The sequence below is a fragment of the Rhinatrema bivittatum genome, chromosome 9 (assembly GCF_901001135.1).
Source record: "Rhinatrema bivittatum chromosome 9, aRhiBiv1.1, whole genome shotgun sequence".
NCBI lineage: Eukaryota > Metazoa > Chordata > Amphibia > Gymnophiona > Rhinatrematidae > Rhinatrema > Rhinatrema bivittatum.
The window spans coordinates 165,327,232-165,352,648 of NC_042623.1; the positions used below are offsets into that span (position 1 = coordinate 165,327,232).

A 25,417-nucleotide genomic window follows, 5' to 3' on the forward strand; every position below is an offset into this window, starting at 1 on the left:
CTTAGTGTTCCCAGCAGCGATTCGGGAGAACTGGGGGGGAACCTTCCCTCTCATATGGGCCCAGGATAATATCAGGAACTTAGGAGTGGTTCTCCCGTCCCAATTCTCCCAGTTATACCAGTTAAATGTTAATCGCCTTCTGTCCCACACGCAAGAAAAATTGAAGCTTTGGATGCCTGTGCCCCTGTCGCTGAGTGGGAGGATAAATTTGTTCAAAATGACCATCTTACCCAAATGGCTTTATCTTTTTCAAAATATACCCATTGTTTTGAAGTGTAAAGATTTGTATATCCTGGAGCGGTCTAGACAGAATTTCCTGTGGAGAGGGAAACGGGCGAGAATACCACTCAGTTATTTAAAAATTAAATGGGGAAAGGGGGGCATGGGTGTTCCAGACCTCAAAATGTATAATGTGGCTAGTAATCTAAGGATAGTGCGGGACTGGGTACTAGGGAGCTCTTCCTGTTGGCGGTGGAACAAACCCTTTTGGCTCTGTTCGATGTACACTATGTATTGCAAGAAGGCCCTGTTATGGTTTTGAGGTGTTGGAGTGGATTCTTGGGTACTGCGGTGATGGCCACTCCAACGGGGAGGAGCCCCGTGAGGAACCGCAGTACTAGGCTAGACTCGAGACACGCAAATACAGAAGATTTGTCTTTTATTATACAGCTGAAAGATACCACCAGAGGTGGCAGTAGTGAGGTGATCCAGTAGTAGCAGTCCAGGGGCCCTCGGCAGAGGAGACCTATCTCACAATGGTAGATGTTAGCAGCACACGGTAGTATAGGGAGTTCTGAATGCAGGTTCCCAGTGCTGAAACACTGGCTGAAACGCTGGCTGAATTACACTGGCTTCCCATTGAACAAAAAATACAGTACAAAACACAAATTAATACACAACGAAAACGCAGACTGGCTTAACTCAGCCCTTCGTGTACACATCCCCAACAGAAACCTAAGATCAGCCAACAAAGCACTCCTAACTATTCCATCAGTCAAAGCAGCACGACTAACCCAGGTAAGAGATAGGGCATTAACCTTAGCAAGACCCATACTATGGAAATCCATGTCCTTGGAGTTAAGGTTACAAAGAGAAAACAAAACATTTAGGAAAAATCTAAAAACATGGCTCTTTAAACAAGCTTTTTAAAAAGAGAAGGGAGAATAGAAACCAGGGAAGCGTAAGGTACACCCACACACACAACAGTAATCACTAACGGCCGGATTTTAAATGCCCTGAGCGCGTAAATCCGGCTGGATTTACGCGCACAAGCCCTCGCGCGCTGGTGCGCCTATTTTGCATAGGCCGCCAATGCGCACAGAGCCCCGGGACGCTTGTATGTCCCGGGGCTTCGTAAAAGGGGCGTGTCGGGGGCATGTCGGGGGCGTTGCGTAAATGACGCGGTATTTCGGGGGCAGGCCCGGGGCGTGGCGCAGGCCCGGAGGCGTGGTCGAGGCCTCCGGACTAGCCCCCGGGTCGGGAGATGGCGCACCAGCAGCCCGCTGGTGCTCGCAGATTTACGTCTGCTTTCAGCAGGCATAAATCTGCCAACAAAGGTAAGGGGGAGGTTTAGATAGGGCCGGGGGAGTGGGTTAGGTAGGGAAAGGGAGGGGAAGGTGGGGGGAGGGCGAAGGAAAGTTCCCTCCGAGGCACCTCCTTGTGCGCGCCGACCCCGAATTTTATAAGATACGCACAGCTACGCGCGTATCTTATAAAATCCAGCGTACTTTTGTTCGCGCCTGGTGCACGAACAAAAGTACGCGCTCACGCAAAATTATAAAATCTACCCCTAAGTGTGTCGTTTTTAATAGAGAGCGCATCACTAAAGGATAAGTTACAATTATAAATCGAGTCTTATATTCAAAACTGCTATAGAATTGACCTAGACATGATGTTTTTCACATTTAACAATTAACATTGATTAAAATCTATGTTACCAAAAGCAAAGGCAACAGTCCAGAAGTGCCCTGCTTTACCCAGCTTGTCCCAGGCTAAACTGTTTGACTCCCTTCCTCCCTACCCCTCTACCCACCCACCCCTGGGGCTTGTTTTCTAATAAAGCCTGCCTAACTTCCCATTGGCAGCGAGATAAAGTAGTACATTGGTAACAGTCAAGGAAATACAAATCACAAACTACCAAGATGAGGACTATCCAATGTAACTGCTGTGGAGCCTTTATTCTGAGGGAAAGCATCTGGAAACTTAGAGCTTGCCCAATTTGTGCACAACTCTCTTCCTTGAAAATGGAGCTGACTGAGATAAAAGCTCAATTAGCTTCAATTAAAGGTAGTACACCCACATTGCATTTCACAGATAATAATTCCCCAATATCACGGAAAAACCAGGAGTCAAGAAAAGGAGATCCATTAGGCTCAGGTAGGACCCACAGTCACCCATTCTTGACAGATGAGCAGCCAACCGGTATACCCCCCCACTCAAACAAGTCATTAAAAAATTCTTTAAAATCCAGGAAGACAGTGGGCTCTGGTAGAATTAGACCTGTGATGAGGAGACACACAATGTACCAAATGCAAAAAGAACAAGCCTTCTCTATATTAAAAACTGAGGAAGTTCTTGAGAAAAACATTGCAGTATTACCAGAAAAGAGAGAAAAAACACAATGCATGCAGTATTTCAAGATCCATAACCAAAAGAAAAATCTAATTGAGATGGATAACTCTGTCAACAGTGGCACAACTACAAACAGAAAGAGTAAAGTGAATAACAAATCTCAACTAATATCTCATAAGGAGTCCAGGAAAAGCAATAACCTTAAAGAGAGTACCTGGAAGGCTATGACCACAAATGCTCATAGTTTGGGAAATAAAATCCCTGATCTGCAGGCCCTAATGGCTGAGGCAGAATTGGACATTGTTGCTATCACAGAAACATGGTTCACAGAATCTCAAGAATGGGATACAACAATACCAGGCTACAACTTGTTAAGGAAGGACAGAGAGGATAGAAAAGGGGGAGGTGTGGCTCTTTATGTCAGAAACAACATCCAAGCATCTGAGCTACAAGGAAGTTGGGGTAAAGAAGAAGCTCTATGGGTCGACCTAAAAAAAGATGACGGAGTGTCCATTTATATTGGAGTGGTTTACAGGCCTCCAAACCAAAAGGAAGAGCTGGACAGAGATCTGATTGAAGACATCCATAAGATAGGCAGGAAGGGAGAAGTGGTGATCGTGGGTGACTTTAATATGCCAGATGTAGACTGGAAAATCCCATCTGCAGAAACTAAAAATAGTAGAGCAATAATGGATGCCATGCAAGTATCTTTGTTCAAACAAATGGTGTTGGAACCCACGAGAGAAGGTGCTATACTCGACTTATTGCTCACTAATGCAGATAATGTCTCAGATGTCCAGGTGGGCGCCCACCTCAGCAGCAGTGATCATCAAACGGTATGGTTTAATATCACTAATAGAATAGGGAAAAGAACCACAAAGACCCGAGTTTTACAGTTCAAAAACACAGACTTTGAGGAAATGGGAAAGTACCTGGAGGAAGAACTTAAAGGATGGGAGAACGAGAGAGATGTGGATCAGCAGTGGACCAATCTAAAAGGAGCAATCACCAAGGCAACTGCTCTATATGTTAGAAACATGAAGAAAAGCAAAAGAAAACTGAAACCTATCTGGTTCTCAAAGGAGGTGGCTGACAAAATTAAAGCTAAAAGAACAGCATTCAAGAAATATAAAGGATCCCAAAGGGAGGAGCACAAAGAAGAATATTTGTATCAACTGAGGGAGACGAAGAAAACAATCAAGTTGGCAAAAAATCAAGCAGAAGAGAGGATTGCCAAGGAGATAAAAAATGGTGACAAAACATTTTTCAGATACATCAGCGAAAAGAGAAAGGTCCAAAGTGGTATAGTGAAATTGAAAGGTGGTAATGATCAATGTGTGGAGACAGACGAAGAAATGGCAGAAATATTAAACGAATACTTCAGCTCTGTGTTCACTAAAGAAGACCCTGGAGAAGGACCATCTCTACACAACAAGAAACTGGAGGGAAGTGGAATAGATGAAAATCCTTTTACAGTAGAAAATGTGTGGGAAGAGCTAAAGAACCTGAAAGTGGACAAAGCCATGGGGCCTGATGGGATTCATCCAAGGATATTGAGGGAGCTCAGAGATGTTCTGGCGGGTCCGCTGTGTGACCTGTTCAATAGATCCCTAGAAACGGGAGTGGTGCCGAGAGATTGGAGAAGAGCGGTGGTGGTCCCGCTTCACAAGAGTGGGAACAGGGAGGAGGCTGGCAACTACAGGCCGGTTAGCCTCACTTCGGTGGTGGGAAAAGTAATGGAGTCTCTGCTGAAAGAGAGAATAGTGAACTATCTACAGTCCGGAGAATTGATGGACCAGAGGCAACATGGATTCACCAGGGGAAGATCCTGTCAGACAAATCTGATTGACTTTTTTGACTGGGTAACCAAGGAATTGGATCAAGGAAGAGTGCTCGATGTCATATACTTGGATTTCAGCAAAGCTTTTGATACGGTTCCGCACAGGAGACTGGTGAATAAAACGAGAAGCTTAGGAGTGAGTGCCGAGGTGGTGACCTGGATTGCAAATTGGTTGACGGACAGAAGACAATGTGTGATGGTAAACGGAACCTTCTCTGAAGAGAGAGCGGTTTTAAGTGGTGTACCACAAGGATCAGTGTTGGGACCGGTCCTGTTCAATATCTTTGTGAGCGACATTGCGGACGGGATAGAAGGTAAGGTTTGTCTTTTTGCGGATGACACTAAGATCTGCAACAGAGTGGACACGCCGGAAGGAGTGGAGAGAATGAGACGGGATCTAAGGAAACTGGAAGAGTGGTCGAAGATATGGCAGCTGAGATTCAATGCCAAGAAGTGCAAAGTCATGCATATGGGGAGCGGAAATCCGAATGAACTGTATTCGATGGGGGGGGGAAAGGCTGACGTGCACGGAGCAGGAGAGGGACCTTGGGGTGATAGTGTCTAATGATATGAAGTCTGCGAAACAATGCGACAAGGCGATAGCAAAAGCCAGAAGAATGCTGGGCTGCATAGAGAGAGGAATATCGAGTAAGAAAAGGGAAGTGATTATTCCCTTGTACAGGTCCTTGGTGAGGCCTCACCTGGAGTACTGTGTTCAGTTCTGGAGACCGTATCTACAAAAAGACAAAGACAAGATGGAAGCGGTACAGAGAAGGGCGACCAGGAAGGTGGAGGATCTTCATCGGATGACGTACGAGGAGAGATTGAAGAATCTAAATATGTACACCCTGGAGGAAAGGAGGAGCAGAGATGATATGATACAGACTTTCAGATACTTGAAAGGTTTTAATGATCCAAAGGCAACGACAAACCTTTACCATAAGAAAAAAATCAGCAGAACCAGGGGTCACGATTTGAAGCTCCAGGGAGGAAGATTCAGAACCAATGTCAGGAAGTATTTCTTCACGGAGAGGGTGGTGGATGCCTGGAATGCCCTTCCGGAGGAAGTGGTGAAGACCAGAACTGTGAAGGACTTCAAAGGGGCGTGGGATAAACACTGTGGATCCATAAAGTCAAGAGGCCGCCAATGAAGAGTAGGTGACTCGCCAGAATGATGGCTTCTGCCTGGAGACAATACCCTTATTCAATAAACATACACATGGTTACTGTGACTCCAACATCACTCTAAGCTTCAACAGCAAGAGGAAATGTGGAAAAAAGGATTTGCACTCACAAAGACAGGAGTAGCTGGCTTGTTACGGCGGTTACTACCCCAAACCAAATAACCAAATTACTACCTCCACCCTCCTCTATTCCTGATGCCTTTCAACTAGCTTGATCACTCCATTCTTATACTTCACTTTCAATGCATATCCAGCATAGTTCTCTGCTTCAACAGCAGGGGAGAAGAAAAACTGATACTTCACGCATATCCAGCATAACTTCAACGGCAGGGGAGAAGAAAAAAGGATTCACACTCACAAAGCGGGGAGTAGCTGGCTTGTTACGGCGGTTACTACCCCAAACCAAATGTGCCTGATACTTCACTTTCGATGCATATCCAGCATAGCTCTCTGCTTCAACGGCAGGGGAGAAGAAAAAAACTGATACCTCACGCATATCCAGCATAGCTCCCTGCTTCAACGGCAGGGGAGAAGATAAACAACCAATAAGGGCTGTATAACATAATCTGGGTAAAAACAAATAAGCATGGGTGTAGCTTGCTTATTGCGGCGGTTACTACCCCTACTACCTCTAACTAATCAAGCTAGTTATTTCGCTTGGATGCAGCTCCATCACAGCTCTCTACATTAATGGTGGGGGTGGAAGGGAAATAGAACCAAGAGCTAAGAGAAACAGATAAGTATGAGAGAAAAAATGAGGGAAGCTTGCTGGGCAGACTGGATGGGCCATTTGGTCTTCTTCTGCTGTCATTTCTATGTTTCTTATGGCACCTATGTAAACTGAAAGATTTTAATTGCATTACTTTTATGTGCCTTACTGTAAACCTTTGTGACTGTACCCACCTTAACGACGGTATAGAAAAGATTTAAATAAATAAATAAATAAATAGATGAGACAGACTGATAAAGGTTAGATTACTCACTAAGTTGGTAGCTGTATGGATGGAGATTCCAGCAGGCAGAAGTAGTTGGATTGCAGGCACCAAGACAGGGAGAGCAGGCCCTTGAGGAGCGAGTACCTGGTATCCCAGACAGGAACCTGAAAGAAAGCAAACGGCCCCCGAGGAGCGGGTACCCAGGTTAGATGAATGACCCCAAAGGGCAGAGAGAGCTTCCAGCGGCAGCACGGAAGCGGCAGAGTAGCTCAGACCAGAGGCAAATCCAATCCTTGCTAACTCGATTTGTTAGCAAACGAAGGGCAGGCTAAATACCCGGATGGCATGATGTCACTTGGGGATGCCCCGAGGTTCCCGCCATGACGTGGATAAAGATGGGTGGGTGGCGTGCGCACCCTAGAAGGCCCTCAGGAGAAACATGGCGGATAGCCTTGCCATTGCCGTTCCGGGGACGCCGGAGAGAGTGGCATGAAGATGCGGCAGCAGCCATCTTCCCAAGGCTAGCAGAGAGAGCAGGAAGAAAGCTGAGGCACAGAGGTCAAAGCAGCCTGAGACCGACGGATGGAACAGGCCCTCGGCGTTTATCGGTTCCCAGAGACATTGGTATGTTAATGGCTTCCATATGACAAACATGGCTGTCCCTTACCCGTTATCTGGATATTCCACGACTTTGTGCATACCTGGTACCACTAAAAGGGAACCCGGAGTTTCCGCCAGGCTCTCAGTCGATGGAGTTTAAACACTGCGCTTTGAAGGGGATCACCCAACTGGGTCATGTCCTGGACACACAGGGTAAATTGCTTCCGTGGCATGAATTAAAGGACATCTACAGTCTGTCCGGAGTACACATCTATTCATATTTGCAACGTCAACATTATGTCAAATCCTTGCCCACTGAGAGCGTGCAGGCTGCTATATTTCATAAGATAGAAGTGTTCTTGTCTCTGGGCCAGGATCGCCCACCCTCACTCTCCCGACATTATAAACACTTGAGCGTTCGGAGTGGGCAAGATCCCTGTATGTTGTTACAGGGCCGTTGGGAGAACGAACACCACTTCCAATTAACTGGAGATATGATTAAAGAGGGGTTTCACTCCCTGGTGGCTGTGATATCTAACCTATACTATCGTGAAATGCAATTTAAATTTTTATGGCGGGCTTATGTTTCCACCACGGTAGCCTGTCGCTCTCAGTTAATACCCTTCTTAATGTGTGGGAAGTGTCATATACGGATGGAAGGGATCACTGTTTCACTTGTTTTGGGACTGTAAATACATCAGGAAATTTTGGGTATGGGTGTTACAGTATTTAAATGATCTGTTAGATATCTCTGTTCCTTTCTCTCCACGTACTCTGTTGTTTGATTATCTCCCCCTCAAGGTCGTGCGGAGTGTTCACACCCACATATTTTTTAAAAAGGCGCGCTATGTGCGGAAAAAACAGATTCTACTACAGTGAAAGAGACTGCTCCACCATCCTTCTGGCAGTGGCAAAACCACCTTCATCGCTTGTTGCATAGAGAATCCCTTTCCTCGCAGTTTTCTCCGACTCACAAACAGAACTTTCTCAAGGTCTAGGAGCCTTACCTGCAATCCCTGCCGCAGAAAGCTAGAAGCTTGATTCTCAACAATGTTTGACTTTATCCACCTACACCGTGCCATGCTGGATGAGTTAACTGTTCTGCAGATTTTGGACTACTGACCATTGTTTTCATTGTCTCGCAACTCTCGGAGGGGGTGGGGGGAGAGGGGGTGGGAGGATTACTATGGAGGGGAGGGGGTAAGCGGGAGGGACATAAAGCTTATACTATGTTAGACTTTAACCCGGTGGGGTTTGCAGAGTTTCTACACCCATCGTGGACGTTGTAATTGTTTATCTGAAACCAATAAAAAGCATTTACATAAAAAACTTCCCCCTAAACCCCAACTCACCCCCCAAACCTCACCCCTAGTTACTAGTGTCCACTCTTACAGTGGTTTAAATAGTTAACTTTTTGGTGAGCCTCTATAGACTGTGACTGTGACTGTCTCTCTCTCTCTCTCACTCTCAGCAGCCCAAAATGCGATAAAATCCTGTCCGGACACTTCTCAGCTTCTGGTGAGATAAATTTAATGCACATTGCAGTAAAATAGCTAGGTGAAGAAGTACCAGGAAAATTAACCTAACCTTTTTTATCACAGGCATTATTTTTGTGATATCACAAAATGATGAATCTAGTCCTAAGTTTAGATTTATCCAGACAAATGAGGGATTTGCAATCCTACTGGGCTGACCAACCCTGAAATAGACAGTTAATTGTTCATCCAGCTGTAAATTTATCTGGCTAATAGGGATGTGCAGAGGGATGCCATACATTGCATTTGGGATTCATATTCATCAGGGGGGCAGATACATTGCATTCGACAAGGGGGTCCCCGATACGTTCATGCGTTCTTATTCGTTTCCCGGCTAAAATTGAATTAACTACAACCCTCCACCCTCCTCACCCCCCAAGACTTACCAAAACTCCCTGGTGGTCCAGTGGGGAGTCCAGGAGCCATCTCCTGCACTCACACCCTCGGCTGCCGGTATTCAAAATGGCGCCGATAGCCTTTGACCTTACTAGGTCATAGGGGCTACCGGTGCCATTGGTCGGCCCCTGTCATATGGTAGGAGCAATGGATGGCCAGTGACATTGGTCAGCCCCTGTGACATAGTGAGGGCAAAGGCTATCGGCACCATTTTGAATACTGGCAGCCAACGGCCCGAGTGCAGGAGCTCGCTCCCGGACCCCTGCTGGACCCCCACAAGACTTGCCAAAAGTCCCTGGTGGTCCAGCGGGGGTCCAGGAGCAACCTCCTGCACTCGGGCCATCAGCTGCCAGTATTCAAAATGGCGCCGATAGCCTTTGCCCTCACTATGTCACAGGGGCTGACCAATGGCACCGGTAGCCCCTGTGACATAGTAAGGGCAAAGGCTATAGGTGCCATTTTGAATACTGGCAGCCGAGGATGTGAGTACAGGAGATGGCTCCTGGACCCCCTGCTGGACCACCAGAGAGTTCTGGTAAGTCTTGGGGGGGTCAGGAGGGTTTCGCTTCCCCATGAATACAACGAATATGGCCCTATATGTTGCGGATTACCAATACATAGGAAACGAATGCACACCCCTACTGGCTAACTTAGAGGTAGTACGGGAGTGTTTCAGTGTGTTCCAGGGTGATCCAGCTAAAACAAATACTGATTTTCAGCATTAGCGAACTTAGGGGGTCATGCATGAAAGTGTCTTTTGGTTGCTACTCACAGTTTTTGATCGGTTTCCAGTTTGTTTCTTTGGATCCGCCATATGGATGCCCAATCATCCAGTCTCGCAAGGTCCTCCTGCAATTTATCACAATCCGCTTGAGATTTAACTACTCTGAATAATTTTGTGTCATCTGCAAATTTGATCACCTCACTCATCGTATCCTTTCCCAGATCATTTATAAATATATTAAAAAGCACCGGTCCAAGTACATATCCCTGAGGCACTCCACTGTGTACCTTTTTCCACTATGAAAACAGACCATTTAATCTTATACTCTATTTCCTGTCTTTTAACCAATTTTCAATCCACAAAAGGACATTGCCTCCTATCCCATGACTTTTTAGATTTCTTAGAAGCCTCTCATTGGGAATTTTGTCAAATGCCTTCTGAAAATCCAAATACACCACATCTGCCAGTTCACCTTTTTCCATATGCTTATTTACCCCTTCAAAAAATTGTATCAGATTTGTAAGGTAAGACTTCCCTTGGGTAAATCCATGCTGGTTATGTCCCATTAAATCATGTCTATCTATATGTTCTGTGATTTTATTCTTTATAATAGTTTCCACGATTTTTCCCAGCACTGAAGTCAAACTCACTGGTCTACAGTTTCCTGGATCACCTCTGGAGCCCTTTTTATATATATCAGAGTTACATTGGTACAATGGATAATTTTAATGATTGGTTACAAATTACTTGCAATAGGTCTGAAATTTCATTTTTTAGTTCTTTCAGAACCATGGGGTATATACCATCTGGTACAGGTGATTTTCTACTCTTCAGTTTGTCAATCTGGCCTACTACATCTTCCAGGTTCACCGTGATTTGGGTCACCCTTGAAAACTGTCTCTAGAACAGGTATCTCCCCAACATCCTCTTCAAAAAGCACCAAAACAAAGAATTCATTTAGTCTTTCCGCAATGGCCTTATCTTCCCTAAATGCCCCTTTAACCCCTTGATCATCTAACGGTTCAACCAACTCCCTAGCCGGCTTTCCTGCTTCAGATATATTTTAAAACGTTTTTATTACGAGTTTTTGCCTCTATGGTAAACTTCTTTTCAAATTCTCTTTAAGCCTGTCTTATCAATGTTTTACATTCAGATAGATCCTTCTTCCAGTTTTTAAAGGAATATCTTTTGGCTGAAATATCCTCTTTCACCTCACCTTTTAATCATACCAGCAATCATTTGGCCTTCCTTCCATTTTTTTAAATGAGTGGAATATATCTGGACTGCGTTTCTAACATGGTATATTTTAACAATGTCCATGCATGTTGTACACTCTTAACCTTTGCAGCTATACCTTTCTTGGTTTTTTTTCTATTTTTCTCTTTTTTTTTGCAAAATCATTTTTTATTGCGAAGACATGCAGTGCCATAAGCATGAAGAAATATGCAGAAAACAACAATACCAACAGGGTAATAATCGATACAGTGGCTATACATATCCTCATTTTTTAAAGAATATCATCCATCCCTGAAATCAAACTGAATTCCCCAGCTGAGCACCACTCCCAACAAACATACTTACCAGTCACCCCTCACATATTCCACACTGTCCCCAAAATGCTCATTTTTTCTGCTAAATGTGGCGAATCGGCAGCCCCAAGTGTCCTCTACAATCCCCTCTGAGCAGGAGAGCAGATGCAAAGAGAAGGAGGAAAGATGGCGGCAGATGCGAATGGAGGGAGCACGGGCCTAACTCGCTGACTGCGGGGAGGATCGCGCCGGTCTATGTTGCTTTACCAGCTGTAGAAAGTTCGTTTTTGCCGCAATTCATGGCAAAACAAGAGCCCCAGAAGTCCTCAGCAATCTGGATTTTGCCTCAACCCAAGGGTCCACAGACACAACAGGCTAGGTGTGTTCCATGTACTAGGCTGAGAACAACTGCTCTAGATTAGGCATGGGCAACTCTGGTTTGGTTCTCAAGGACCCCTGACCAGTTGTTTTTTTATGAGATCAGGTCTGAGATAGGTTCTATACCAGCTGGAATAATTTGTGCAGTTATTTTGTAAAGGAGCACAAGTTTTCAGATTCCTGGGCAGTCAGCAGATTGCAACTAATAGGCAAACATTTCTGAATTTTTACTTGGGAGTTCTTTTTTCTTCTGGTGGCCTGAAATGATCACAAGTAAATAGTGAAATTTGCTTCAACTTCAGGCAGAACTTGAAGCCTAACTTTACAAGGAAGTCCGTGAAAAATCACAGATAGGTGGAACTGGTAAAATGTGGTGCACATGAGGGAAAACAAATGGTGTAGGATGGCATGAAATTGCTCCATCCAACAGCTAGGGGTTGCTGGGGCCTAGTGAATCCAAGCGGGTTCTCTGAAGCGTAGTGCTCAAACTGGTCTTTGGTTCCTCCCTCCCCTAGTCGAGTTGTCAGGTTATTCCTAATAAATATGCATGAAATATATTTACATATATTGAAGGCAGTGTATGCAAATGTAATTATGTAATGGAGATGTGATTTGGCTGAATCTATCGGTTCAGCCTTTGTTATTGGCCCGTCACAGGAAATTTTGTTTTCCTGCGGTTCGGGCCGATTTTTTTCAGCTGACCCGAAAAAAAAAAAACCCCAAACCCACCCCAATCCTTCAAATTCAATTTACTACAAACCCCCCCAAAACGTGCCGAAAGTCCCTGGTGATCCAGTCGGGGCCCCGGGAGCGATCTCCCACTCTCGGGCCATCGGCTGCCACTAATCAAAATGGCGCCAGTGGCTCTTTGCCCTTACCATGAGACAGGGGCTACCAGTGCCATTGGTCGGCCCCTGTCACATGGTAGATGTGACAGGGGCCGACCAATGGCACCGGCCGTCTATTGCTCCTACCATGTGACAGAGGCAGGCGAATGGCACCGATAGCCCCACATGGTAAGGGCAAAAAGCCACCGGTGCCATTTTGATTAGTGGCAGCCGGCGGCCCGAGAGGGGGAGATCGCTCCCGGGACCCCGCTGGACCACCAGGGACTTTCGGCAAGTCTGGGGGGGTTGCAATTAATTAAATTTGAAGGGTTGGGGTGGGTTTGGGTTTTTGGGGGTTTTTTTAATGCGCCCTTTCACTACCCCTCACAAAAAATGATAAGAAAACCACACGAAATTTCATGGGTTTTCCTATCGTTTCGACAGCCCCCCGAAATGCAACAAAATAGGAAATATCTTTATTTTCTATTTCATTGCAAACGAATGTACATCCCTATTATGTATAAGCATTTGATAGTCTGACTTTTTCTTAAAGGTAGAATCAAGATGGATTACATAAAGTAACATATATACAGTATATCTCATGCATAGGATCCTGAAAACCCAATTGGCTGCAGGTGGGTTAGGACCGATTTAAGCACAACTTGTATGTACACAGAAGGGCAGAAAATCCTTTATAAATTGGATATGTATTTTCACCAATGACATGGGAAAGAGGGTAACAGCTCAATCAAATGTAGCTCCTGTCATATTTCATCAACTCTGGTTCTGTATATACTTGAGAAATATCGATTAAACTGTTGCTGTCGCTGGTCTGTAAGTTGTGATCGACAGTACAAGGCAGCAGCCACAGGATGGCACCCTAGCAGTTCCCTGACCTGGAGACAGTGTGTGTCTTGGACTAGGAGGGGAGGGGTGTAAGCAGCTGTTATGAGGCGGGGAATTCAAGCATATTAAAAGGAGCTGCTGCCCACAAGAGATAGAGAGGATTTCTGCTAAGGCATGACTGAAGTGACTGTAGAAGCACAGAGAGGACCCCAGAGATAGGCAGCAAGAAAGTGAGAGAGAGAAAGGGAAGCACAGAGGAAGCAAACACGATCAAGGAGAGTGACTGGTATTCTTTTTCCAGGCCTCACTGAAGGACCGCAGTAGAGGAAGCTGGCAGCCAGCTGCATAAAGAAGCAGCCATACCTGGGAGACGGCTCTCGAACAGTCACACAGAGAGAGCACCAGGAAGCCAGACGCTACTGGCTGGGCACTGACGTTTTCCTAGTAATGGACCGCTGGGCACCAGATGTCTGAACTGAAGCATGTCCGCTTCTTTGCTCTGACGAGTTGGGTCCAGAACAGAGCTGAGAAGCGCCCGGAGCGACAATGCCAGGCTGTTCCCTCTCTCCCGGGGAAAGCGGCAGTGGCCCTTCCTTGCCTCTTGAAGGCTGACTGACGGTTTCTGAACGCGCGAGAGGCCAGGCGGCGGGTGTCTCTCTATCCGCCCGCAGGTGATGCGGTGGGAAGGGGCTGCATAGACCCCCCCCCCCGTCAGCAAGTCAGCCGCCTACCACCTCCTCCTCCCCCCGCATGCTGCAGCTGTGGGTCCGCGCCTAGGAAGAGTCCGTGTCCAGCACGCGCCATGGCGCGGGGGTCCCTCCCCCCGGGCTGCTGCTGCTGGCTTGCCTTGCTGTGCGTGGGCTGCCTGGCGCTGGGCGCCGAGCCGAGCCGAAGCAGAAAGCAGAAGGAAAAGAGCGCGCAGTGGAACGAGTACCCGCCGGGGCTGCCGGCCTCCACCCAGCCGGTAAGTAACTCCCGTGCGCGGCCTGAGGGGACTACGAGAAACAACTCCGCGTCCGAAACGGGAGCTCTCCGTCTTTCCGGCTAACTGTCTACTTCTGTGGATGTGTTTTCAACATTGAATTTGCTAGGAATAATTATGATAAAACTGTCAAAGGCGACTTTTCACTTTTTATTTAAGTAAAAAAAACAAAACCTTTCGCATCAAAATTTTCCTATGAAAGTCTATGGTGACTAGTTTCTAAGTAAATAGACACGAAAAGATGAAAAATGTAAAACTTACATAAGGCAGCACGGGGACTGTAAGGTTACATACATTTCAGAGGTTAAAAGGCTTTTGTTTGTTGAGCTAACGCATTTATCATTTCTACTATTTGGTTTAAGAAAACGTTTTCTGTAATGCAGCAGCTCAGATCCGAGGTCTAGAATATGGAGGTGTTTATTAGTGGTTATTACAGCTCGGTCAGGGGCCCAGATGTTTAAAGCAACAGAAGAAACCCTGCCTGAGAAAGTAGGAGAAAAGCAAACAAGAAACTACATAAGAACATAAGAAAATGCCATACTGGGTCAGACCAAGGGTCCATCAAGCCCAGCATCCTGTTTCCAACAGTGGCCAATCCAGGCCATAAGAACCTGGCAAGTACCCAAAAACTAAGTCTATTCCATGTAACCATTGCTAATGGCAGTGGCTATTCTCTAAGTGAACTTAATAGCAGGTAATGGACTTCTCCTCCAAGAACTTATCCAATCCTTTTTTAAACACAGCTATACTAACTGCTCTAACCACATCCTCTGGCAACAAATTCCAGAGTTTAATTGAGCGTTGAGTAAAAAAGAACTTTCTCCGATTAGTTTTAAATGTGCCCCATGCTAACTTCATGGAGTGTCCCCTAGTCCTTCTACTATCCGAAAGAGTAAATAACCGATTCACATCTACCCGTTCTAGACCTCTCATGATTTTAAACACCTCTATCATATCCCCCCTCAGTCGTCTCTTCTCCAAGCTGAAAAGTCCTAACCTCTTTAGTCTTTCCTCATAGGGGAGTTGTTCCATTCCCCTTATCATTTTGGTAGCCCTTCTCTGTACCTTCTCCATCGCAGTTATATCTTTTTTGAGATGCGGCGACCAGAATTGTACACAGTATTCAAGGTGCGGTCTCACCATGGAGCGATACAGAGGCATTATGACATTTTCCGTTTTATTCATCATTCCTTTTCTAATAATTCCCAACATTCTGTTTGCTTTTTTGACTGCCGCAGCACACTGAACTGACGATTTCAATGTGTTATCCACTATGACACCTAGATCTCTTTCTTGGGTTGTAGCACCTAATATGGAACCCAACATCGTGTAATTATAGCATGGGTTATTTTTCCCTATATGCATCACTTTGCACTTATCCACATTAAATTTCATCTGCCATTTGGATGCCCAATTTTCCAGTCTCACAAGGTCTTCCTGCAATTTATCACAATCTGCTTGTGATTTAACTACTCTGCACAATTTTGTGTCATCTGCAAATTTGATTATCTCACTTGTCGTATTTCTTTCCAGATCATTTATAAATATATTGAACAGTAAGGGTCCCAATACAGATCCCTGAGGCACTCCACTGTCCACTCCCTTCCACTGAGAAAATTGCCCATTTAATCCTACTCTCTGTTTCCTGTCTTTTAGCCAGTTTGCAATTCACGAAAGGACATCGCCATCTATCCCATGACTTTTTACTTTTCCTAGAAGCCTCTCATGAGGAACTTTGTCAAACGCCTTCTGAAAATCCAAGTATACTATATCTACCGGTTCACCTTTATCCACATGTTTATTAACTCCTTCAAAAAAGTGAAGCAGATTTGTGAGGCAAGACTTGCCCTGGGTAAAGCCATGCTGACTTTGTTCCATTAAACCATGTCTTTCTATATGTTCTGTGATTTTGATGTTTAGAACACTTTCCACTATTTTTCCTGGCACTGAAGTCAGGCTAACCGGTCTGTAGTTTCCCGGATCGCCCCTGGAGCCATCTTTTGAAAAGAACTGGGGGTGCTAACCTCATCCCAAATTACCCCTTCCTGGGCACAGTGAAGGAGATGCATACTTTACTTGTCTAATATAATTACCCAAAATATATAACACGAAAACAAAATCTAAATAAATGTAAGACCTGTAATATAAGGAAATTCTATGTGAGATCAGGTGTACCTTCATACGATGCCATTAGTAATATAGCTATCGTGTCTGTGAGCCATACCGTTAGGCTTCATAAATCATTAGGTACCTGAATATCTTATCTCTTGTGCTGATTACTGTCCACTTCCGCTCTTGATGTTGAGAGCTTGCATTGAACCTGGCAAAAATAATGATAAAGCCTTTTACATCCGATTATGTCACTTATCTTGTGCTGCTGTGGTCAATCTTGTGCAGCCGACATCTAGACGTTTCAGAGCAGCTAGGCTCCTTCTTCAAGGGCTAGGATGTTGACAAGAGTGACCTGTGGAACGCTGTATATGGAAGTGGCACTATGCTGTAGAAAAAGATTCCTTCTCGCAGATTATAAACGACGTGCTGTCATTGCGGTAAAGTCTGCTCCACGGGGATCGCTTGTGTTGATTTGTATGAAGAAAGGCTATGTTTGTATCACTGGAGTTCTGAGCGATGTACCTAGCTATCGCTTACAGAACGTGTGCGAATGACTGCGGCTCTCAGTGGCGAAAAGTACTACATGTCGGTTATAATCTGCGAGAAGAATACTTTTTCTACAGCATAGTGCCACTTCCATATACAGCGTTCCACAGGTCACTCTTGTCAACATCCTAGCCCTTGAAGAAGGAGCCTAGCTGCTCCAAAACGTCTAGATGTCTGCTGCACAAGATTGACCACAGCAGCACAAGATAAGTGACATAATCGGATGTAAAAGGCTTTATCATTATTTTTGCCAGGTTCAATGCAAGCTCTCAACATCAAGAGCGGAAGTGGACAGTAATCATCAGCACAAGAGAGAAGAGATTCAGGTACCTAATGATTTATGAAGCCTAACGGTATGGCTCACAGACACGATAGCTATATTATTAATGGCATCGTATGAAGGTATACCTGATCTCACATAGAATTTCCTTATATAACAGGTCTTACATTTATTTATACTTTACTTGTCTGGCATTCAAGATATCCATAACAAATATTTATTTATTCATTGATTTATATTCCACTTCTCAGGCACTTCAAAGCGGATTACATTAATGTTCTGTAGGTCCATGCCTGAATACACACTGTATATGGAAATCTATGTCATGTGTATTCATTGTGGTAATCCTGAAAACCTGACTGGCTAGGGGTTCTTCTGGGAGAGACTTGGGGAAACGCTGCTTTATCACCCACAGGTTTGTCAGCTCTTATTGCTTTTACTTTTGGAAGCAACTTTTCAGGACTCATCTCCTGGGAGCTTCTGCTGTAATCAGTGCAGGGACTCAGCTCACAGGGTCTAGTGCCGAACAGGTGTGATTATGGCAGGGGATAAGGATGTGCTATGGGATGAGACCTGTGTTGCATCCAGCTGTACAGTGCTTGCCTGGAGGAACTTCCCTGCCGAGGCAGTGTCATGCTGGAGCAGCCCTTCTGTCACTCTCTTGATATCATCCCCAGATTCTTTCACTAAAATATTTCCAGCTTTATTTTTACAACAGCTGCAGAAAAGGAACCTCAGCTTCAAGCACTAAGTGTTAATTTAAAACTATTTATACAAAGCTTTAAGATGTTTCTTCCATTTTTGTGGGGAAGGAGGAGGGCAGGGCTGGTGCTTCTATTAGGCAAATGAGGCGGTTGCCTAGAGTGCCAAAATTTTGGGGGCAGCAAAATCCCACCATCAGAAGACCCAGAGGGGAAAAGCCACTACTACCAAAGGAGGGAGAGCTGTGCTGGAACTGCTGCCAATAGGTAAGTTAAGGGTAGGGGTTCATGATCAAAAGTTCATCTAGGGCACAAAATGCTCTTGCACTGGCCCTGGGGAAAGATGGTGGGAGGGTGAAATAAGCACATGCAGGGCAAATAATCAGTCGTCATAACAGGTAACAGCCATATGTGTTTTCATCAGAGATAGTGCATAAGGAATATTTTAAATTTTGCCCTTAAAAGAAACCTGTACCAGGCTAGCCTAGTGGCTGTGTGACAGGGCTGTGCAGTGCCATGTAGAATTTTATTCCTGGACCAGGTTTCTGCTCCCCTGGCTGGCTGGGGATGCAGCAGATAGCAGTCACAACCTTTGGGGAGGGAAGAGGACCCAGTCATCGCCCAAGGACAATACCCAATGGCCAGACATAGCATCAACATTAGCCAGGTTCTGGAGAGAGCCTTGGGCTGTGGCCCTTGGCTGCCACTAGAGGAGTAGCCTAGTGGTTAGAGCAGTTGGCTACGAACCAAGAAACCAGCGTTCGAGTCCTGCTGTCGCTCCTTGTGACCTTGGGCAAGTCACTTTACCCTCTATTGCCTCAGGTACAAACTTAGATTGTAAGCCTTCTGGGGATAGGGAAATACCTACAGTACCTGAATGTGATCCACTTTGAAGCGCTGAAAAAAAAAAGTGCGAAAAGCAGAATATAAATCTAAATAAAAAAATATATGATTGGGCTGTGTAGGAAGAGAGAGAGAAAAATAGGGGAGGGGAGAACCCAGGTAGTTGTGAATGAAGTCTCATGGTGCCCTGGCTCAAGAGAGATTGATTCTGATTGAGCTGGAAGCCCTAAAGAAATGGAGGACATCTGGTCTAAACTGCTACCCACAACACACAATGTGTATTCTCTGTTTCCTGGACATACCCAGATCATTCCAGACTACTGGGTTTATACCTTCCATCCAGCAGATGGAGGCAGAGAACAAACCCTTGAGGCACTGCAATATAACCAAGAGTGCCACCTGCAGTCTCTTAGTATTTCTCTGCATCCAGTAGATGATAGAGGTGCAAACCTGCAGTCCTGACTGACCTGGAAGTTTGTGAAGTGGTGCAGCTCCCCGAGGTGTCAGGTTCCAATTGGTGGGCCACTCCTCTGGTTGAGACAGGCGAACTGGGGTTTGGATACCCCTGGCTGTTTCAGCCTGCTGTTACCAGGGCCCCTGATATCCAGGGGACTGGCTCACTCTCGGTGCCTCAAGGTCCCCTCCTGCCTGCCGCTGGACTCTCCAGGGAAGTATCCCCGCTGGGGACTTTTGCTTCTTTCTCTTTGTGGGTAAAGCTAATTTAAAAAAAAAAAGCCTGCATTTGCTGCTGTGGAGGCTGTGGAGTGTTTCCAGTGCAGGATAATCAGCCTGAGGGGCTGTATAGGGGGTAGGCAGCTGGTCTCCAAAGCTGTTGGGGCCGGTAAGGGAGTAGGAGCAGTGTGGGCAGGTGTAGGAGCCTTCTCCCGACTGTAGACCCACATTTTTACATGCTCTACCTGCCCCTGTCGGCCTTTCTCCTGCGCTCTGGTTGCTCCATGGCCGTGCTTCCTCCCTTTTAAATAGGGTACATGATGGCCGAGCCGCTTCCGGGTGGCTCGGCCATCATGTAGTGAGGCCCACTTCATGCAGAAGTGCATCTGCTTTTCGGGGAGATTGAATTTCTGCCGGCATAGCAGAAAAACTATGGGCAGCAGCTTGCAAGGCCTGTGGGACCTGGTCCAACTGCCTAGGTCCCCTCTCCATGTGCACAGGTTGTGCCGTGGGGTGGGGGGGGGGAGAGGGACTCTCTTCCAAGAGGCCCAAGTTCAGGAGGGCCCTCTCGATTGGGGGATAGGGCGTGGCAGGGGTCAAGGAGGGGTGTTCCCCACCTGCTGTTCCCGCGGGAGACTGTAGCGACACTGATTGCCCCCTCCTCCTTCCCCTGCGGTGCAGGGACGCAGGGAGGAGGGGGGAGGAGTCTCCATTCAGTAGCCCTGAGTGGGCCTTGGAGGGTTCAAGAGTCTTTTCCCCGGAGTTTACTTTGCTGATGCACGACGCCTTCCTGGCTTGGAAGGCAGGTACTCAGAGATCCAGGGAGATGTCCTCTGGGTCGTCCAAGAGACCATGCTCGGGGTCTGTGGGCGCTCTGGGCCTTACAGCCAAGCATTGTAGATCATGGGTCTCTCACCTGGACCCTGTCCCCAGGGACCTGGATGACTCGGATAAGCAACAGGAGGACCTGGAGGTAGAACCGGATGTTGGTCTGAGTCCTGGCCCTGATGCCATCAAGGATGATCCGGATTCTGTGGATGCTTCTGGGGTGGATGATGATGATGACCCTCGTGTAGTTGCCTATTTAAAAGGGAGGAATTGCACCCTCTCATTCCCCAGGTGTTAGATGAGCTGGGAGTCAAGGTAGCTCCAAAGGAGTCGGACGGAGAGAGCATCAATCCAGTTCTTGATGGCCTGCGGGGTCCTTCCAGCACTTTTCCCATTCTTAAGAAGATTCAAGAGCTTATTAGCTGGGAGTGGGATTCCCCGGAAACAGGCTTGAAGATGGGGAGAGTGATGTCCAAGAATATATTCCTTGCTGGATGAGCATTTGGATCATCTGAGAATGCCTCAGGTGGATGCAGCGGCCTCCACAGTGACCAAGAAGACTACCATTCCGGTAGTGGGGTTGGCTGTGTTGAAGGATTTCCAGGATTGCAAGCTGGAAGGCCATTTGAAGTGCATGTTCAAGGTGTCTGCCTTGGACCTACAGGTGGCCGATTGTGCCAGCTTGATGCAACGTGCTTGTTTATGTTGGATTCAGAAGCCACAGGAGCCGACGTTCTCAGGAGTGCTATCCCCCAATCAGGTGGTTTGCCTTGAAGCGGAAGCAGCTCATGTGGTGGATGCACTGTATGACTTTATGCGCACGGCGGCCAGGAGTATGGACTTGGTGGTTGCTGCGCGATGACTCCTGTGGCTGCGCAACTGGTCGGTGGACATGTTGTCCACGACTCAGTTATGTAATCTGCCTTTTAAGGGGAAGCTTCTTTTCGAAGAAGATCTAGATCAACTGACGAAGTCCCTTGGTGAAACCAAGGGCCTTAGATTGCCAGAAGACAAAAAGGACAGTAAGAAGCCACCTTCATTTCATTTACATTTTCGCGAGTTGAGACATTTCAGTCAGGCAGAGGGGCCTCCTCTTCAGGTTCCAAGCAGCCGTCGAGTTGTCAGCAGTCCTTTTGGGGCTCTGGCAGGTGCTGGTCAGAGGGCGGGAGCTGGCAAGCTGTCCCAATGATACCAGGCTGGCACACTCCTCTCTGGCAGTGGTAGGGGGCAGGCTGTCCTCTTTTTATGAGGAGTGGGTCAAAATCACCTCCGACCAGTGGGTTGTAGAGGTAGTGAAAGACTATTATGCCTTAGAATTTTCACGGCCTCCCAAAGAAGCCTTCCTGTTCTTCCTGAAATAAATGGAAAGTGATAGAGGGGACTCATTGAAGGTTGATAGCTCTGGATGCCATGGTGCTGGTGCCGCCAAACGAACAGGGACAGGGAAGGTACCCCATTTATTTCTTGGTTCCAAAAAAGTAGGGTACCTTCTGCCCCATCTTGGATTTACAGAAGGCGAACTTGAGCCTATGAGTGCCATGCTTCAGGATGGAGACACTGCGTACAGTAATTTTGATGGTATGCAAAGGCGAGTTCCTGGTATCCTTGTATCTGACTGAGGCTTATCTGCATTTTCCCATTCGGAAGGACCATCAGACGTTTCTGCGCTTCAAAGTGCTGGGTCAGCATTTTCAGTTTTGAGCTCTTCCTTTCAGCCTAGCTAAGGCTCCTCATACAGTCACAAAGGTGACAGTAGTCGTGGCCGCGGCCCTGAGGAAGGAAGGAGTGTTGGTCCATCCGTACTTGGACGATTGGCTCATCCATGCGAAGACTGGTTCCATCTCAGCCCCTCGAATATCTAGGAGCCCATTTTGACACCCTGAACAGCCAAGAGTTTTTGTCAGCAGACAGTACGAAAGATACAGGAACAAGTTTCTCATCTGCTGTGTCTACCAGTTCCATGGGTCTGGGACTATCTGCAGGTCTTGGGTTTCATGGCGTTGACGTTGGACCAGGTTCCGTGGACCTTTGCTCATATGCAGCCCCTGCAGGAAGGTACTGTTATCCCAGTGGAAACCATTGTCAGAGCAGTTTTTTTCTTCTGCTCCCCCTTTTGAAGGAGGCCAGAATCAGCCTGGATTGGTGGCTGTTGAAGACCAATTTGGAGAGAGGAATGGGCCTTGAGATCCTGGATTGGGTGGTGGTGACCATGGATGCCAGTCTGAAGGGATGGGAGGGCGCTGTGACTAGGTCGTTCGGCTCAGGGCTTGTGATTGTTGGTGGAGCAGACCTGGTCTATCAATCAATTGGAAACAAGAGCAATCCACAGAGTGTTGGTCATGTTTCTGTCCCTGGTCTGGGGTCGCATGGTGTTGGTGCTGTCGGCAATGCAAAGTGGCTTACATCAACCACCAAGGAGGAACAAGGAGCCATGTGGCTAATTTCAGGGAAAGCACTCTTTGAGTGGGTCTTTTGGGTTCCCACCCAGTGTAGGGAAGCTTTGGTACATTTCCAGTCTGGAATGATCTGGGTATGTTCAGGAAAGGAAAATTGATTCTTTCCTGCTAATTTTTGTTCCTGTAATACCACACATCATTCCAGAGGCCCACCTCGGTGTGGCTGCTGAAAGACTGACTCCCAACTGGGTTTCTAAATGTATTTTGCAAAAAAAACCAACGTGTTTTGGTTATTGAGAATTTTTAATTTGGTTACGTTTCACAGTTGACAGGAGCTATGGTTGAGGCATTGTCGCGGTTCAGTTCGGGGTATTCCAACCCTAGTTTCTAGTTCGCCCTAAGGGGGTGATAATTCTTTTGGCTTGGGTACAGGTTAATACTGAGGGACTACAGGTGGCGCACTTGGTTTGTTCTCTGCCTCCATCTGCTGGTAGGGAAGTATAAACCCACTAGTCTGGAATGATCTGCGGTATTTCAGGAACGAAAATTAGCAGGAAAGAATCAATTTTCCTATATTGTTCAGTTTTTCAAACATGCACATAACAAGTAGCAAAATCTACCCTGTATCAATCATTTAAAATGCCACTTCTAATTAATTCTTTTAGAAATTTCTTTAAGCAGCTTCTTTTCACTGCCCCTGAGGCACTGGGGGGGGGGCTGATGCAATAAAATGTGCCCAGCCTTGCGCACATGTTAATGAGCGGTTGGACGTGCATTTTGGACGGGCTAGATTATCCTCCGGTGAAATAAAGGGATCAGTGCGTCCAAAATGCGTGTCCAAACAGACATAGTTAATAGCGTTCATCAAATGTAAATGCCATGTAGATGAGGCTATTAGCTATTACCCCCCATGCAAAAAATCACTTTGCGCCTGATGCACACTTTTTAACCTGTCAAATTTAACGCCTGCCCTGGAGCTGGTGTAAAGTCTTGCTGTGCAACAAGGCTCAAGTTAAAAAAACAAAAAACCCCCCAAAACAACAAAATACTGCTTTTCTGTGGTTCCTCCTATTTAGTATTGTTGAAATTCTTAAGTAGGAGAAAGCACAGAAAGCAGCATAATGAAAAAATAAAGACTTGACGGGGAAAAAAATGTCAGGCACACAATATACGCTCACAATATACATGCTCCAGGCTGTGTATATTGTGCATGCATTTTGTGCCATAAAATAAGCTCCTGCAGGATAAAATGGATACTCATATTGAGCATCCATTTTCATAACCTGCACAGAGCCATGTCTCCTGGGTGCCCGATGCCAAGGTTGCACTAGGGATGCCCAATTTATCCCTAGCGTGTCCTTGTTAGTGCAGCAGCTCATTTGCATATTGCATCGGGCATCCAAGAGAGGTGAATGTGTGCACATTAATAAAGGGGCGCCCTGTTTGGATGCGCGGTTTTACACACATGATATTGCATCAGCCCCTGGGAATGGACATGTTGGCATAGGAGCGACAAATTACCTGACGCTCGCAGGACTTGATTGGTCTATAGTGATTCATCAGTCACAAGTGATGTGGCATGGGGACTGTGTGAATCCTGTTCCATATTTCATATTGTTTAAATCATGACTGCTCCAGGAAATCAAATGGAATTGCAGTGGAACAATCTAACAGAACTAAAAAAGAATAAAATAACATTTGTAATTGATAGAGAGGGTGGTACTTCTGAAATTTTGCAGGGTGCACAGGCTGTCATACTTCTTTTTAAACTGTAGCCTTTGTGTAATATCACATTTTCAGCCACTCTAGGCAGATAATGAGGGTCTCTTTTTGGGATCTATTTGAAGTTGTTCACCATGGTTTGAATGAAGATCTTAAAGGTGAACAGGAGGCAGAGCCACTACTATAGACCCTCTTCTCTGTCTCTGAACTGCTCAAAACAAGGTTATTCACCCATAAACTTATTCAGGCTTTTGACTTCCTTCATGCCAAATATATTTTTCTTCTGCCTAAGAGCAAGTCTGGCTGAATCTCTCTGTTGGTGCTCGGCTACCACTATGGGAGAAAATCAGTTAAAATTCCTTTTCCTCATACGGAAAATTATGGGAGCCAGACCATGCACAACATGGAATATGAAAGAAGGGGGCAGGACACAGGGCCAAAGGTACCATTTTGGCAGCCTGTCTTGTTGCTAGAGATTGTACCACTCATCTTTTGAAAAGCATTTGAAGAGACCCTTTCATGTTTACCTCATCCTCTCTTGCATATATACATAACCTGTACCCACACCATATACACACGGTTATACTCCCGCATTCACGTCCATTAATAATGTTTACATACTGTTGAAACTGTCTGAAAATATGCAAGATAAATGTAAATAAAAACTATGCAAATCTGTCTGAAAATATTTGAAACCTATTTTAATTTTTGGAATTTTGTCGACCCTTTCCTTGAAAAGGACGCCATATTAATGCCAAAAACAAATAAGACTTAAATCAAGCAGCTTCTGCGGTACTGCAACAACAAAGGATATGGCAGAACAGATGGACTTTGTGGTCTTTATCTACCATCATATTCCTGGTAGGGGGACGGTGTCAAAGAGAGCAGTGCATTGATGTCATATTGAATAAACTGTGTAAGGGAAAGGTTTCCAGTTGAGGAGCCAATTCAGTGATGTAAAAATAAGATT

At 46.0% G+C, this 25,417-nt stretch overlaps 2 protein-coding genes across 2 annotated transcripts in view; both read left to right on the plus strand.

Annotated features, from left to right (window-relative positions):
- KLHL30 (kelch like family member 30) overlaps positions 1–8,276 on the plus strand; it is a 56,747-nt gene extending 48,471 nt beyond the window's left edge. The window contains exon 8 of the mRNA XM_029616128.1: positions 7,932–8,276. Coding sequence (XP_029471988.1) covers positions 7,932–8,009 — 78 coding nt within the window. The 3' untranslated portion in view covers positions 8,010–8,276. The remainder of the gene's footprint in view (positions 1–7,931) is intronic.
- A 5,135-nt stretch (positions 8,277–13,411) lies between these two features.
- ERFE (erythroferrone) overlaps positions 13,412–25,417 on the plus strand; it is a 55,080-nt gene continuing 43,074 nt past the window's right edge. The window contains exon 1 of the mRNA XM_029616130.1: positions 13,412–14,329. Within this exon, the coding sequence (XP_029471990.1) occupies positions 14,168–14,329 (162 nt within the window). The 5' untranslated portion in view covers positions 13,412–14,167. The remainder of the gene's footprint in view (positions 14,330–25,417) is intronic.